We start from the raw sequence: 18,159 nt of genomic DNA on the forward strand, positions 1-18,159 counted from the left end.
CGGAATCGGACTGATCGTAATCACACATGGATTATGCTTTTCTCGCTGTTTTTTTGTTTGTTTTTGCCTTAGAGGAAACTTTATCAGCAACTGTAAGTACTTGGAGATCAAATTCATTTCACAGTAAATAATAATAATAATAAAAAAAAAAAATTTGAAATCAGCGTCTTAACCTGTCGAAAAATCCCCTTACAGCGGGCACGTTTTTCACCATTTGGCGCTCCGCAATAAAGTGATTTATTTATTTTTTTTACACATGGCTAAGTTGCCGTCTCAGCGGGACGCGCACGCCTTGTGAACAGGTTATTTGTGATTTATGAAACGCCGTGCAGCAGTACACGTGTACCGTATTGCATCCCTAGTTAAGCAGCAAAGTGAGACATGTAGCGGACACCGAAAGAAAACGACCCTCTACACGCCGTAATTATTAAAAAATAAAACCACCCAGCCAATCAGCGGTCGAGCAGAGAAACACGCTTCTTTGAATATTTGCAGTGTTGCACTGAGTTATTGACCGAAAGTGGCTGAATGAATGATGGAGAGGTTTAGAGGAACTTAAGTACCCAAGGTTTTAGCCTTGTGTGTGCTTCTTTCCCAAGCTGTGAGAAATGTGATAATAGCCTCCACTGCCAGTGTATTTTTTTTTTTTTTTTTAAATCGATACAGCAGATGGTCCAGCAGCGTTGTGTACCACACAAGGTAAAAACATGCGGTTCAAAGTAGCAAATTAAACTCCAGAATCAACAATAATCTGCCTCGTAAAGACGAAGAATAACTGTGACCGTGGGGCTGCGTGGATTGCTTGCATTTGCAGAAATGACGGGAATGATATTACACCTTCACGCAGACAGGGAATATGATACCTCTGTAGTGCTACTTGTCTACGACCACATGCAGGGTGGTGGTTGTAAGTGTCATGGTCACTTTACCTCGAAGCGCCATGATACCAACATGAGGGCCTGCATACAAAACTTTTATGATCCACGGGGAAAAGGCTTCAAGGATGAATTAATCACTGGGGCAAAATGCATTTGGTTAAAACAGCGGCAGTTAAAGAGGGAAAGTATCGTGAAAGTAAATTGTTGTTGGTCATACTTTGTGACACTGTTCATATAAATTAATTGAATGTGTTGTGGCTGTATTAGTTTCTTTGGAGGTCAATGTTTTCAGCCGTTTCGTCCCTGGTGGAAATCGATCACTGTGCACCAGAAAAGAGGGATTATATGCTTTGCTGTGGGATTACAGCTGTGTTGTTACAAAACTATTACAGGTGATAAAACAGTTTATGAAGTATGATTTGGCACTATTTTTCTGTAGGACTGAGAAACAGCTCTAATGTGTTATTGCAAGGGAATAATCACAGAAACAAATTTATTTTCTGTATTCTCCTATTTAAGTATGTGTGTAGCTCGTTGGCTTTATTTAGTTTCTTTTTTTCTGTTTGAAAGTCCTTGAAAAAACCCATCTGGAATTATGTTTTACTTTTTCACTTGTCGTCATTATTCTGCCGAGTTTTGTTGGCAAACCCGTATAGAAGTTCCTGAGAGTGTTTCGTTTGAGCTGGAATAATCCACTTTATCGACTGTACGTTGGAGCAGACTCTCACCGTCGAGGATGACTATGCCCTAAAAATGTGTGCCGCCCTTGTAATGGCATGAGAGTAATGCAGAGGATTTGATTTGGCAGCACCGTCGAGTGGTTCAAGAGACTTACTTGTAACCGGAGGTTTCCAGGTTTGAGCCTTGCGTGTGACATCCTTGACCAAGACTCTGCAGACAGTTTACAGATCAAAACACAACAGTGTTAATGGAGTGCTACAGAAACAAAGATCAAGGCTTTGGCATTAAGACTAAAACCAGACAAAACAATACACAAGGAGCCAACAATCACACCTTGAACCTCTTCTAGAATGACTGTGTCGTGTACACTCTTCAGTGAATTTGGAAAATTTTAAATAATTTTGGCAGAGTTTCAGAAATTATGAATCACAAACGGAACCAGCTTTGCTCACAACTTAACAACCAAAAGTTGTACATATACACAGCTCAGGATGACTTTGCTGCATTGTAGACATCTGCATTCATCACTGTATGAGAGACGTTAATGAGAACTAATGAATGAAGGACTCACAAGTGCATACTCCATGTTGAGTGAGTCTGTACACAACAAGGCTTTGGGGACGTGTGAGAGAGACAAGAGAGTTGGGTGTAAAACAGGAGAATCAGACATGAATTCAAATTCAAATTTCACGGAAATACAACTTGCATAGTTTGTTATATAATTAAAATGAACAGATGTGATTTGAAGACGATAGATGACTCATAAATGGTTTCTGCCACGTTCAAATTTGGGAAACCTAAAGTTTTACCTGCCATAAATGTCCTACCCCATCACAAACACACTAAATTGTTTCAATATTAGAAATTGGTCAGTTGAGACGTGTTGTTTGTTTATGTCTACTGTTCATGTCTGTTAAGCATTTTTTGGCAAATTGAATTTAAAATCAAACCTTGGTTCTGTTTGCATGCAGATTTTCAAGTGAACCGCTTTTCAGCATCAAAGCCATGATTTACTTGCTAAGATGGACTGCTTTCATTTGGACTGTGAACTCCATTCATGGTACTTTTGGGATGGTGGTGAGCGAGCGAACAGGTATGCAAGTTTGTTGTCCTCCTTGTTTTGTCTGCAGGGACATATCCCCACGTATAAAATATTATTGATGTTAATGTTTAAGCCTAAAAGTGGCAGCGGTGATCTTTGTCTTGTTAACATAAAGCAGACGAGTTTATAAAATGAATTATCTTCAATGAATGCTGAGGTAAAGAACGGAAAGACCGAAGAATGTTAAATCTTGTATGATTAAAAGGCCTTTGTTCTTCTTCAAATAATCCTGTATTAAAACCTTAAATCCATGTGTAGGGAATAGTATGTCCATACTATTTAAGATTAGAATAATGTTTATTAACATCCATAGATTTTTGGATCATAATTTATTTACAATGGCAGAGCACCTTTTGCAGTGACATTACTTTGTGTGACACAGTTCAGTATCAGAATTCATAAAGTTGGTCTTATTTTTTTGGTCAAGCTGATCCAGGCTTTTGTATTAATTACATTTCAGAGTCTTGTCACTTTCAATTCACTAAAGTTTAAAAGAAAGTTTTGAAGATTAATGGGAAAAAAAATGAATTGATTTTCTTCTCTGATGTGCATTTGTCCTAAAGAAGTTTTGCTTTAAAAAAAAAAAAGTAAATGCACGGTTGAAATTACTTCATGATTCAATTGATCACTGTCTTTTGCTTGTCAAACCTGGTTCAAAATACAAATGAACATCAGCATAAACAACAACAACTTCTTGGATGCTTTCCCCCCAGATGGCTCATGTCCTCCACTGAGTGTAGAGGATCACAGGTTTTCAGATGTTTTGGATCGTCCCCTGGAAATTACAGGTATGTATTGCACGAACAAGCTGGCTTTGTACCGTACGCAAGTCTTCATCGACTTGTTTAAATCTAGTAACACATTTGTCATCCTGTTCACAGGATTTGATCTCACAGAAAAGTTTCTTCTCCGAAAGGGAACGATCACAGATGACCTGCCGTCGTTTCGATTGGGAAGCAGTCCACTTATTAAGCCAACAGAGTAAGTAGTGTGTGTGCATTATGTTCTGCAGTACTTGGGTTGTTCTTGTTTGTTAGAATATGACGACACCGCACAGTGCAAGCATGCTATAAGAAGTAGTCATTTATGTGTGGCCAAGACTCTGATCAGCATTAAACACGCAGGCTATTGCCAATTCGCTCCCTCATTTTCAGGTTCGACATACGAAGTGCTGGTTATTTCTTACAACTCAAATATTGCATGACTATACAACACTGTAAAAGTAGCTAAATTATTACCGCTATCATAGATCTTTGTTGTGCCGATCATGATGAGGATTTAAGCTTGCTTTCTGTCACACCTGCCAGTTCTTTCAGAGAAGTACAGTATAGCCATAACTAAATCTCCTGAAAGGGTTCAACTGAGGCAACCCACATCTACCCTGCTCAGAGCAATAGTTCCATTTGCCTTGGCTAATAAGGGCAAGCAGTGAGGTGAGCTGGTAGACAGGGAATAATTTGAACAGAATTAATATATATTGCATTTATTCTTGAAATCTCCTAAGGGCTAAAAGTGGGACATAAATGGAAGGGGAAAAAAAAACTCTGAGCACGTATAATAAGACAGGAATATTAAAATAACTACATAAATGACACACGGAGGTGCCATTTATGGAAGACCTTTATTCCCTGGTCAACCGGCAGGGCCGTGCTGTGACTTCACCTCGCTGATACTAATACAATGATAATGGTCATTCGATATGATTTAATATTTATGAAGGCCTATTGCACTTTTACATTTAGTCCCATCAGTTATATCACAAAAGACCAGCGGCATGTATGAACCTGTAACGGTTGGTCCAAAATTTAAAAAAAAAAATGTTGTGTGTGTCCTTAGGTCGTAACAGTGAAAGAGAACACTTTGTCATTCTTCGAGGCGGGGAGGATATTTTTAGTATTTTTACATGGCGTGCAACTGTAAAACATTTACTGCCCCTCTCGCTCTCTCGGTGTAGGTGAAAGAATCTTTGAGCCAGGTGATTTGTGATCTGCTTCCCCGTTCAGTCAGCCAGCTGAAAATACATTTACTGCAGCCCTTCACTTAGTCCGGGCCCATAGTGCAAGAGGATGCTGGTTCTCAGTGACGCTGCTGACAGTGTCATCGGTTATAGTGGCAAGACTGCGTTCCCGCTCATATCCAATTATCTAAGTACTTTGACAGGTGATACTGCATGTCAGCTGGGGGAGGCAAAGCCAGGGCAATTGCACGAAACAGGAGGCCCCTCTGCCCCTGCCATAACCACTAAAACATTGCTCAATTTACTCTCAGGATATGCAGCGATAGATGCTTGATTCTCTCAATCTGGCTGACGTCCTGCCGCTTCCTTGGCACGATGCACATTACGGTGCACAGATCACAGCTCGCACACATGCAACATTTGTGTGAGGTAATACATTGCCTCACAAAATGCAACATGTATTCATCCTTACAGTATAAAAGTACAGCGGTGCAGTTTCTTTTTGTCTTTAGAAGCATATAGATATTTGACCTTGCTCCCTTTACATCTCACATTCACTTCTGATTCATGTAACATTTATAGGTACTACGTTCTCCAAATGTTTGGCAAAGGAAGAGTGCTTCATTCTGCTATCTGTAGTTAGGTAACAGGCAGCCACACTGCAGTGCATTTAGCGAGGCAAAACAATTAAAAAGATAGAGATCACATCACCATTATAGCCTCATTAGGGCTGGGCAATATATCTGTTATGTTATGAGAGTTAATATCATCTTATAATTTTGATATCATCAATATCATTGGTGGGATGTAAGTGTTGTCTTTTTCAGGTTTTACATGCTGCATTACAGTAAAGTGATGTAACTTTCTGAACTTACCAGACTGATCTACCTTTACCGACCTGATTTATTATATCCACTATTGTGCTGATTATCAAAGATCTCATTATATAAATATTTTTGTGAAAGCACTAATAGTAATCCGTACTATACCATCACATTGTCAACATCGAGGTGTTTGGTCAAAATATTGCTCTAGATTAGATTTTGTCCTCATTGCTCAGCCCTATGGATCTTTACACTTATTTGTGTTTTTTTGTGCACCACCCTGTTTTTTTTTCTAGTCTTAAAGACAAAGATGAATCACAATAAACTGCCAGTGTGAGGACATAACTTATTTTTCGAATCATTTTCTATTTTATATGATAGTCATTTCTCATTTTTAAAATGAGGGCTGAATTGCCACTTCTTTTGAATGTGACCACAAAGTATTAAAATGTTGTTTGTGCTGTGTTGAGACTGCGATATAGTGTATCAAATCACCAGCATTTGTGTTTGTTCATCAATCTGTGGTTTCAGTGGTTTGAAACTGTCGTATCAGTGAAGTAGTCATTATGCTTCTGTAGTCAATACAGAGTAGCTGACTTCATAAATTATAAGCATCTAAACTGTCCCTGGAAAATGCAGTTTAGAAATGCTTGTCTATGCTTGAACTAGCCTTTACTTGCTGCCAACCCCGCATCCAAGAAATGTGAAGAATTGAACCTTTTGATAAAACAATGCTATAATGCCATAATTTGTAATTTCATGTAGTCATGGTGGCAAATCATACATTTATGAAACTGTTTGTCTGCTCTCGGTGGCTTGTTCCTGTTGCTAAGCATCTCCTGGTGCTCTCCATCAGGTGTGTGTGTGTGCAGCAGAAGAACACTTATTTACACTGTAGTGACAGCAACATAGAGTCTTACATATCTCAGCTCCACACATGCACACTCAGTTGTATAAAGACTCTTCACTGATGTAACCTCTTTCTTCCTGATCATAGGTATGCGATTGATTTTGCTTAATAACTGGCAGTCTTCTATCATGTTGGGAAACACTGCATTTCCTTTACTTTTAAATAAAAAAGTGGACTCGTGCTGAGATATAGTCTTTGCTGTCATGAATGATGCATTTAGCGTATAAACTGAAATGGTTGAGCCTACTTTGATCTGCTGGAGGATTGAATTGTCAGTGAACCAACAAGGTTAGCATTTGAAGTTTGATTGTTTCAACTACGGTAATTTGAGTCCTCCGAGTCATTTTAAAGAATCCTCCCTGGATACTATTTCTTACAAGCCAGGACACTAAAGTCGCTTCCGTGAGATTGTCTACCAGACCGGTAGTGTTGATATGATATCCTGTCAAACCATTTTCTCTGATTATACAAGAGCTGGTGTCAGCCAAGCAAAATGTGCGGTCAACGGCAGGTCCCAGGAGTGGTGATAGTTTCCAGAAAGCACATGGTCTTTCCTTATGAAAATGGAATTACTTCTCTTCTATACTGCTGTACTACTCAGTTTACTAATTTGGCTTGGAACCAGCCCCACTTCTTTACACTGCAGAAGCCAACCCCATAGTATAGTACACAATCATCACATGACTTGCATTCAAACAAAACTTTACCCATGAATGCAATTCAGGAAGCATTTACATTTCTTCCAAAGCACATTTGCCAATGCAAATTAGTTATATTTAAATGGGACTTCTAAGAGACAGAGTTGGCAGAAGCACACACTGTAAATTTTGTTTTGGCAATGTAGCAGAGGAGCAGGGGAAATTAATGCAGATCCTTTTCATTCACCCATTATCACCTACTTAAACATGCAGAGTAGTATTTTTTTTTCCAGAGAATCTGACAAACAGTGTTCAAACAAGCCGACACTGAGCTGCAGGTTTAGCCATTTAGCCACAGAGGGCAGTCAACACGAGGTCAAGAACTTTAATCCTCTGGGCCTGAGGAGATCAAGTTTGACGCACTGTAGACAGACTGTGTTTTGAAATAAGAGTAGGCCTAGTTGGGGACTTTATATAGAAGGGTGTGAACTCCAGGGCCCTAAAAGAAAACAGCCCTGTAGTATAATCTGCAGCATATCTCTATTTTATTAAACCTGCTTGAATTTATTATGTTCCATAAGTTAAAGTTTGATGCATAAGCTTGCAGAGTTCTCTCTCTCTTGTATTTTATTCATTGCCTCTTTATGTAATGTGCAATACATTTAGTACAAACAGGCACAGTATGGGCAGCTGGGAAATATTCTATGCTGAATTTATTTAAAAATTATCATTTTTATACATTGCCATGCCACTTTTGATATTGAATTGGAGCTGAAATGGTCATTTAGCCGTTGGGCCAGAAAAAAAAAGTCCTTCCCAGTCCTTGGCCTCTCCGAGAAGCATTTGATTTTTTTGGGGTGCTTTAACTTAGTGTATTTATCATTTTAGTCATGTACCGTTTACAACAAAATCTCAAAGAATTCGAGGGACACAATGGAAGAGGGTATGAAGCTCTGAGAGAATAGGAGATGATATATTGGAGTGAAAACTAATTTCCAACCTGTCTGCGGAAACTCTCTGTCTTCCACCCCCCAGGCTATGCTCTGCCTTCTCAATGACCTTATCATTGCATTCTTATTATTTTTGCTGATCTTGATTTATTATGTTTATGCTTTTCCACTTTTGGTTGTTAATTTGAGTCTGGAGTTAGGGCCAAGGTGATAGTATTTTGAAGGATACAATGTTTTGCTGTATTTTTTTCTTTTTTTTAATGTAATGTATAGAATTGGGAAGGGAGTTGGGTTGTGGATTGAGTCAGTGCAGAAGATGTAATTCATTTGAGAGAAATATGATATTATTTGTCCTATATGTTCCCTATTTTCCCTGCATATTTTGCTGCTGCTGGAACACATTTTCAGTGGTGTTATTGGACTTTACAGAGCAGCCGAGGTCATAAGACATAAACCTATAGCTGCATTGCACTAGGCATCTATAACCCGATAACTGTAGCACACGGTATCTCAGTGAGGTAAAAGATTGGCTTCTGTGACTTTGGATCAATGTCCATATGCTTTCATTATCTGAATGACAGGGAAGCCTGTATAAAATTCATCAAGCTAACTGGAATCAAGTTTGTCATGTTTATTTATGTGAATGTCTCTGCAGTAAGAGGATGCTAAAATGTTTTATTGATTGCTGACGGTGATTGGCTGCTTCATTATTCAGCCACTGAAAGCTTTAAACAAGTTTACATTCAATGTGGAGAAATGACACTCCACAATATTATCTCCAATTTTTTGAATATTTTAATGACAGATTTAATATTGACACTTTGTGAGAACTTAATTGTGTTATGTTTCTTTTTAGACTCATATTTCCAAACGGGCTTTCAAGTGAGTACTCCCTTGTCTCCATCTTACGAGTAAGAAGAACTACAAAAAAGGACCGCTGGTATCTTTGGCAGATATTCGACGAATCAGGAGGCAGCCAGGTGGGCCCCACTAAGCAGTAGTTTCAGTATCTACAGGAATATGATACGATTGATGTGTCTTTATGGCGAGAATCCTGTTTTTAAACTCTTCTTTCCTCCTCAGGTATCGGTTGTGGTTGATGGAGGTAAGAAGTTGGTGGAGTTTTCTGCCAAGGGCCTGCCGAAAAACACCCTGCGCTACATATTTAAGAGCCGGGATCTACATGCCCTGTTTGATCGCCAGTGGCACAAGCTGAGCATTTCTGTACAGAGCACCATAGTCTCCATTTACATGGACTGCAAGCTAATCGAAAGGAGACTAACTGACGAGAGGGACAACGTTGACCCCAGTGGGCGCACACTCATCACTACAAGAGTGGAGGATGGACGGCCTGTAGATGTATGTCCCGTGCTAATTTTGTCGTAACATATTTTTGTTTTGAGCTACATATGTCATCTAAGGAATTACCAGATTTTGGTGCAGTAGTTTTGCCACTCTTCAGTTTTGAGTTTTCTCTAGTAGTGAACTGCTAGAATTACTAGCTAAATTTTTACTCCTTATAAATGGCATAAAATGTGAGTACACCAGAAAAAATGATAGGTTTCAAGTTTTGCTCTGAAACAGCTGCAAGTTGAAGCTTTTTAAAATATATTTTTATGTTTAGATGTGGTGTGTTGATCAGTTTTGACCTGTTTTAGATGGGCGACATTGCTGAAAGATAAAATCACAATATTGCAGAATATTTCTGAGATAACCATAGTTTTGACAAAATACTGAAACTTAATTGTATTGATAATTTTAGGAACATACAGCTGGAATTATAAATTATACCCACATTATTGTGAGCTAAACCGTATCGCACACCCCTAGTTCTTAACCAATGAACCACAGGTATCTCACAAAAGAGAAGCAGGTTGTGATAATGAAACTATTGTATAATGCTGTGATTTCCCATTAATATGAGCTCTTTTCAACAGATTGAACTGAAACAATTTCTCTTCTACTGTGACCCGTACATAGCTGAGATGGAAAATTGCTGTGAGCTGCTGGAGCCAAAGGTAAAATGCTTTAATGTCTCAGCACTTAAGAAACACCTACTGTTTATTGTAAACAAAAGAAATAAGTAACTAAGTTGTGAAAATGTTCCTGTTTAAAAAAAATATTTCACAACTGAAGAAATAAATAAGATGATATAATATTTTCCCTTAAAAAAAAAAATCCAGGCACAGAAAACTGTAATGTCACAACATCATTGCAGTACCAGACTGCACTGACTAACTTTAACCTTTGCAGTGTGACGAGACAATGAAAGTGTTTTTGTATCATCCATAAGAACATGCATCCCCAGATAGAAACTTAATAACAGAGAACTTCCATCACCATAAAATCAATACGAGCTAATGTTACAGTGACTCTAAATGGAGAGATGACCTTTGACCCCTCACCATTACATGTCTCCAAAAGCACAGTGTAAAGTTACTTTGAGGGAATTGTCTCAACCTTAAGAAGGACTCATCGCACTTTGTAGGCTTTGAACTTTCTTAGCTTCCCTGCAAAGTGACATTAACATAAACCCCATGTTACCTTAGGTAACAGTCGATTCTGGAGGGTTTTTTATGCCCTGAAGCAAACCTAACAAGCGAGGGTGTCTAAATGGTGCATTTTCTATATTGATCCAGTGTGGAGCCACGAAGACATTTAATGGGACTTCCCCTCCCCTGGTTACAGCCCAGATCCCCCAGATGCTGTCTCAGCCAGCCTCAAAGTCAATTGACAGATGCCACTGTCCAGCTGAAAAGGTACAATCAATTCCACCCAACAAGGGCCTCTAATTGAATATGTGTAATGCCTATTGTAACCGAACCAGCACTGATTTGACACCACATGCACTCAATCCTTTATGGCCACTAAACAACCAGTTAAAAGACATTTATACCCAAAAGTATTTTCCTTGGAAACCGACCAAAGGCAGTATAGACATAATCTATTACTAAACATGCCTATAATTCTCTAGTGGATGGTAAATAGGTCCTGTCCAGTACATTTGTGAAAAAACAAAAGTATTCTTTCAGCAGTAAATATTATTGTTAGACTGAAATGCAAATTGAGATCCAGAAGCTTCAGACCCCATTTGAAAGGAGACGTTACTGCTCCAAGGTGATGTCCAATTACACACCAAGCACTTTTATGATTTTAAAATTTTGCCAATAAAGAGACAGTCAAATCAACAATATGAGGTGCTAGATTAAAACAAAATTTGATATTACACAGATACTGCTAATTACTATCATTAGAAATAGATTTTAGATCGTTAAATTTGCTCAAATATTATGTTTTCTAAATTTTATTTTACATTGTTAAATCCTCATTGCGCACTGAAAGTACTGCAAATTACTTATAAATCCAACTTCCTGGGCTGAGTACTGTTTTTGTTTCTACTTAAATATGAAAACGAATTATGTCATTGACCTACAGTAGATTTGTCTGAATTTTTCTAACCCTACTAATCGTGTGTGTTTAGGGAGAAGCTGGTCTTCCAGGTGTATTTGGACTGCCAGGGCAAAAAGGAGACAAAGGAGACATGGTATGGGCAACATTTTTATGATGCTGAAATATGCATACAGTTGTTCTTGGCATTTATTTAAGAGAAAATGAGGTGGTGAAATGGAAGTGAACGCTTGAGTAGGTGGACAGCATCATGTTCAGCACCCACACCACAGTGCATTGGGTCCCTGGGCTTTGCCCTTCTTTGCATATGACTATAGTTTCGTTCTCAGTTGATCCTCTCACCTGCTGCTGTGTGTTTTAGTTGTAGCCAGCGCTGCTGCGTTTCAAAAACAGCTGCAAGGTCTAAATGTCAAGAAAGACAGCAACTCACTGTAGGTCATATGTATACTTCATTGTTACAGGAAGAGGAATACATCATTCTTTCAGCAAGCAAATGTCTATGCTTGAGTGTCTGGCAAAGTTTAATATTCTTAAATCAAGGTCCTTCAGACAAACTTATACACCATTACCTTCATAAGGTGAATTTTGTCCCAAATCTCCCCTGAAGTGTGAATTGGGAAATCATACATTGGTCCAATCACTTGAAAATAGGTGTGGTTAAAAAAAGAGAGGGATCCTGTCTCAATGACAGCTCAATACAAGTGGAACTGTAAATTGTAAATGCGTAGTCACTGAAAATTGTGGGTGTTGTGTCACAACACCCACAATTTTCAGCAACTAGGTAGAACAAAAATATGAGGCAGCCATCAAATAGCCAGACAAAAAGTGTTATTTTCCCCTAGACAAATTGCATTGTTTGGAGAATAAAATCTTATTTTAGCTGTCTGTACAAGGTAAAAAAAAAAAAAGGGGGGAGAAGGGAAACTGTGATCAACTGTGAATGGAATTCACAGGGATGAACAGGTGGTGGTACCGTATGCCTGATAAGACCAGATGGCTTTTGGGGTCAGTATCCTAATTACCATGATGTGGCTGTGGGATTAAGATACGTAGGATGACTATTAGACTTTTGTTTCTGGACCATAAGCCATTCCTGAAAGGCACAAAAGCAGCATAAGAACTTAAATCACTCATACCTGTCGCACCCAGCTCTGAAATTTGTAATTGGGATGTTTTTGTGACTTTGTGTTGTTAAAGTTCAGGCAGCATTCAGTGATTAACAGTCCTGTTAACAGCACCAACCAGGTGCTGCTGGTCTGGATACTTAAGATTGGCTTGACATTTTTGATTGCATTTCTTTCTAATAGTGTAAAATTTACCATAAATGGCAGAGTTTTGTACATTATTATTATTAAGAAACCAATTAAGGTTTTGCATTTAGCTGCCAGGTTTCATGGCAATTATTCCAATGTCACTTAAAAAAAATTAGCATCTGTCATTGTTCCTAGAGATATTGTATATAATGTTGATAAAGACATATATTTGCATGCTAATGCTTGCAGCCTTTAGCAGTGTAGCTATTCATTATTTGTAGCATTTTATATTGGTAGGTGATGACATGGCTTTTTTTTTAACAGCCACAGATCTTCACATAATTTTAAATATTATATTAAAACTGTGAGTTTAACAACAGATTGTACTAATTAGATTTGGAGATATGTTATAATTGGGCTCTAATGAGTCCTAATTGACCCAGCAGAGATCAGCTCTCAAGCTGTAATGTGTCTGTGTATGTGCTCTTGTAGTGTGTTGGTGCTGGTGATTAATTACTTGCTGTTAATTGATATGACTTTATTCAGAATGCACCAGGCAAAAAGGTATCATGCACAGCAGGCACTGTGGCACGTTATCAATGTCTTATGCTTTTTCAAATAGCCATAGAGTGTAGCTCCCCAGAATGGGTTGACCCGAAGCCTAAGGGCAACTCTCAGGACACACTTAGTACTTAACGTTTATCTGTGTGCCAACAATGATTTAAACACGGTTTTCAGAATCACAGGCCATTCCTTTGTTTTTATTATTATCATTTCAGCAGGCCACGTCTTGGGCTACGAGTCAGTGGCTCACACTGCTAACATCTGAAATCTAATTTCAGGTCGTCAACAAATCAATACTTGGAACCATTTGTTTACTTACTGAACAACAAAATTCATAACAAATCCTATTACAGACTTCAACACTTAATCGATGAAGTTAAGGACAAACATGATCAGGGAGCACGCATTTAAGACAGAGCCCTCCAGTACCAGTCAGCTCATAAAAAACACTCAGATGCCTGGTAATTATTTATTTTGATGGTGACATTAGACCAACTGTTGCACTTTGTTTTAACAGTACGCTCGGGTTTGTTTGCCAGACGGCAGATAAGTCTTGATTGTGAACTTAACTGAACTCGAGTATAATGCATATGTATGATACATCATTGTTTGCTGATATCATCCACCTCTAATGTGAACAGATTTGAGTTACTGATGTCATCTGCTGTGAACAAGTGCTATAAACATACTTCCTTTAAAAGAGGTCGTGGCATCACAGCATAATTTGCAGAAACGTTGACATGCTGAATTCAATATGGACAATGCTATATTCTATTCTTGCCTTTTATTTCAGCAAAGCTAAAGATCAACTCTTACTCGTGTGTTCCTCTGACCTTGTGGTTTGAGAGGTTCATCGTCTTCATCTCATTCTCATTTTCCTCCTAATCCCCCTGTTCGTCTCCTTCATCCCTTTAGGCTTGTATACTGTTCCAATTTGTTGTTGAAAGTGCACACAAGGATATTTCAATGTGGAAAAATACCACGTGTAATATAAGGTGAAAGTTTGACTTAATAAATCTCAAGCAGGAGGGATATTTAAATGATACTTTTACAGGCGTAGCAGCTTGAGTGCTTCTCTAACCATTAGAATATATGGGCAGGGGTGCTTTGAGATAATTTAATGTTCCTGATTGGGAGAATGGATGATTCCACACAAATTGCACTTGCCGTGTTTGATAGACTGATGTCATAGAATGTCTATAAAAATGGATGTAATCTCCAGGTTTGAAAAGTGAAGCCAGTGCACAAGTGCATTAAAGTGTAATACTACAGATGGCCACTAGGGGCTGGCTCAAAAAAAAAATACTCCAATGGACTCCCATTCAAAAAAATGTTCTCATTAAATACAAAGTCAAATTTTTTTTTTCCATAAGTCATCTGAAGATCTGAAGATAATTTAATAAATAATTAAAATATTTGGCCTCAAAGAAAGGGGTGCTTGGAGGCATGTCATGCCTGCGGTACAGTCGTTTTACACAGTAACGCGTAGTGTCCTTGGGTTCTCAGTCAGATCCACCCCTGAGCTCCTCCCCAGCTCATCCAAATATGGTCACTTCTGATTAAAAAAAAACAAACTCAAAATACTGCTGTCTAAATTGCCAGACTGGAGGCGTCATAACTGCAGTTTAGAAACCAATGGGTGACGTCATCGTGGGTTGACTGACTGATTTGCAATAGTGGTAATGACACACTTTATTTTACAAACAACTAACTAGAAAGAAATAATCTTGGTTTGAGATTGTATTAAGTATGCCTGATTTAATAATGCACGAAGAGCTGCACACAGTGTATGCAGTGTGCCATTGACTTACATGAGCTCAAATTTTATAAAGAAGTATGCAACTCTAACAGAATCAAAATTTGGAGCAAGTGCAGTTAACAACAAAATGTCAATGATCATTGAGTGAAAATGTTTCCCACGTCTTGCAGATGTTCATGTGTCACCACTGAGAGAAAAAGAGTAGAAGAAGTAGTAGTATATTTTGAGCCATCTGTGCATTATATCAGAAATGTCATGCTTCGCCACAGTCATGTGTGCATGTTCCTTTTCTCTTATTCTTTCTGACCTTGTAGCACATTAATCTGCCAGGTAGATTATGGTAGCAGCTCACTTCTGTTAAAGTACATTTAATTCATATTGATCCCGACATTTCCAAGGGTGTTCCAGTGACTATTAAACAGTGGTGCTCTCTTTCAGATTTACATTACAATGCATTAAAAGACGGTAACAAAGTCACAGCAAATACAGTAACAAGGTAAGCTCATGACACTTTCAATTACCAACATGAGACTCTCATTCTGTATATTATTAAAAACAGTATACTTACTAACAATTTAGCTTGACTTTGTAGAGATTAATCAAAGACATCTGGGCAATTTAGAGCATTTAAAACACCCATAATGAGAACTGCAGGCCAATCATTGTGACCTACACCGAGGGCTTCTTGGGAAAGTGTGCGGGGATTACTTTGGCTGTGTTACTCCAACAGAAAGTACTATCCCGCATTACAGTGAGAGTTTGATGGAGGATTCTAATGCAGTGCAAAGGGATTAAACTGCTATGATTAATCCAGAATCCCTCAGGAAATTAAACAGATAAGTAGTGGGTTATAAGAATGCAGCTTACTTGAAAGGAAATCCATTTTCTATGGCCTTGCACATAAACCCTGGTATTACTAGATTTACAGCTCCTGCATGTACATGCAGCAGAGAAAAACAGAGGCATAATGGTGAAATTAAAACTTCTTCCCCTTTTACAATACCCTTAATTTGTTTTGCACCATTTACAACTCTCCTGCCCTCATGGCTTGTGTTTTTCAATTAGTACCCTTTAATTCAATTTATACCCATTTTACCTCCAAAGTGAATAATTATAGGAACTTTATTTGAGACAGTTTATTATTTCACTGCCACTGAATTTTGATTAGCTGTCAAAACCTTGCATTGTTCCTATTGTATTCATTAGGGTTAAAATGTTATTAGCTTTTCTTAAAAGGGTTTTGTACAAGAGGCTGAAAAGACAAATTGAAATGAATGAAGTAGATAACAGCACCTTCATCAGCAGTTGAGTTTCCATCATCCTGTACAAATGCTTACTGTGTAATTGTTCACCCAAAGAAGTGTATTTTTACACATCAAGTGCTGAGTATTTACAAAAGCTAGACTGGGCCTGTTGTCGAAAATATTGGGTAGAATAATAGGTTTATAAGCCATCGTATCGAGATGCCTTCTCAGCCCACATTTCCGTGTTCTTGCTGAACAAGCCTATTGAGTTCTAACAAACAGAGCTTGTAATGAAGATGTGACCATGAAGGAGCATTATGTTTAATTGGATTCTTAGCTTGCAGCAACTTCTGTGTTGGCTTAATTTGTTCAATAACAATCTAAAGTATACCTTCTTTCTTAACAATGTTGTGGACAGTTGCTTTTTCTTTCACTTCCTTTCCCATTCGGTCTTGTTCCCTACTGCCTGTAACATTTTATCCCAAAGACAATCAAACTTTTCTGACTTTCTCACCCCGTCCTGTCCACTTTTTGAAAACAAATAATACAATTCGTGAAATAATACAATGATCCTTAACAAGGTTCAGATTTGTGCTTTCCAGTTGTTGTGGGAAATAGTATCCTGATCTGCAGCTGCTGAGCCACTGTGTCAGCAAGAACTTGTGGAACAGCTGTAGGGGCAAGATCGCTGTTGAAATGACAAGCCTTCATAACACTATTCACTAATGTGTGAACGAGAGACCTTTCACTAACTGTTCTGTGTGTTGTGTTCGTCACAGGGAGACACAGGGGAGGCCGGGCTTGCAGGAAACACAGGACATAAGGTAGGTCATTCACTGACTAACTCGAAAACCTCAAACTCCCAGGTGTTGCGATGCCCTTCAAATTCACAATAAAACTCTGATTGAAATGGGGAGAGTTAGATACATCACTTTTTATGTTTTGTTTTAATTAAATAAATGTTTTAGGTTGAAAATGCTTCCGTTTTACTGCCTAGTTTACGGCCGTAAAGAATATCAGGTGACACTTTTGATTTATGGATTTATCTGTCACTGCCCATCTCTGACAGGCTTTTCTAACATTATTGGATTGAATCACTGGCTTGCTTGGTTTTGACCTCATCACTGCAAGACAGAAAACAAAGCCATATCAAAATCAAATTAAACCAACAAGTGGCTGGACGGGTGGTGCCGTGTAGATGGCGCTGCTACAGACGCAAGTTCAGTCCCAAGCAGAGATGTTTCTGCCTTTGGCCGTGTGCCCCATCAGACATAGTTGGCAGTCGTCTGTGGTGGGAAGCCAGAAAGGGATCATGTCCTTGTCACTGCACTAGCAACTTTGACTAGATGTTTGGGCTGTCTGGGCAGAGAGAACCGGGATCTGAGTGTGAACATCAGTTACGTCTATGCTCTTAGTTGAAAAACCAATGACTTGCATTTCTTTATGCGTATTTGAAGAAACATGTGACTGTCTACATACTCCTCTCCCAGGCCAACAGTGGGAATCAGGAGGGACAGATATTGCAGTCGAATTGGTTCCTTAAACTGGAAGGGAAATGCATATACCTTTTAAAATAAGCTTGTGGTTTGTGCCTTTAAGGGCTTGTTTTGTTATCCAGTATTGCTGTTGCATACCTTAAGGCCTGCAAAAATGTCCAGATTTTGCATGCTCTTCCAATAGAATATGTTTTACTGGAATCAATTTGTTGCTTTCTTTTTTAGCTCTATGATATCGTCATCAGAGAGATTGTGTTGTACCTCTGATGCCTGTGTTAATCTCCTTCAGTAACAGAGGCCAGATCTGGTCATCAGCAACAAAGACTTACTGAAAAGCCTCTATAGGTGCCCTGCAGTATTTTCATGTAGTGAAAACAGAGGCGAGGGCGTGGGATTGGGATTCTGCTCTCAGAAAAATAAAGAAAATGCATGGCAAGAAAAGATATCCATGGTATATATCCATTTGAAATTTCATTGCGTTGAAGGGATCGATTG

General features: G+C 38.6%; 1 protein-coding gene across 9 annotated transcripts in view; it reads left to right on the forward strand.

The window, feature by feature from the left end:
* The window catches only part of col19a1 (collagen type XIX alpha 1 chain), a 101,724-nt gene continuing 83,565 nt past the window's right edge, over nt 1-18,159 (forward strand). For 8 of the 9 annotated variants that reach the window (XM_069144864.1, XM_069144869.1, XM_069144866.1 and 5 more), the window contains exons 1-10: nt 1-92; nt 2,531-2,652; nt 3,375-3,449; nt 3,543-3,642; nt 8,797-8,920; nt 9,024-9,299; nt 9,878-9,958; nt 10,580-10,699; nt 11,422-11,484; nt 16,948-16,992. In XM_069144864.1, the coding sequence (XP_069000965.1) occupies nt 2,565-2,652; nt 3,375-3,449; nt 3,543-3,642; nt 8,797-8,920; nt 9,024-9,299; nt 9,878-9,958; nt 10,580-10,699; nt 11,422-11,484; nt 16,948-16,992 (972 nt within the window). In that variant the 5' untranslated portion in view covers nt 1-92; nt 2,531-2,564. The remainder of the gene's footprint in view (nt 93-2,530; nt 2,653-3,374; nt 3,450-3,542; nt 3,643-8,796; nt 8,921-9,023; nt 9,300-9,877; nt 9,959-10,579; nt 10,700-11,421; nt 11,485-16,947; nt 16,993-18,159) is intronic. The other variant, XM_069144868.1, reaches the window with a different exon arrangement.

This window comes from Embiotoca jacksoni, unplaced genomic scaffold, assembly GCF_022577435.1.
Source record: "Embiotoca jacksoni isolate LCO1_2020_lvr unplaced genomic scaffold, fEmbJac1.0.p SCAF_12, whole genome shotgun sequence".
NCBI classification, from domain to species: domain Eukaryota; kingdom Metazoa; phylum Chordata; class Actinopteri; family Embiotocidae; genus Embiotoca; species Embiotoca jacksoni.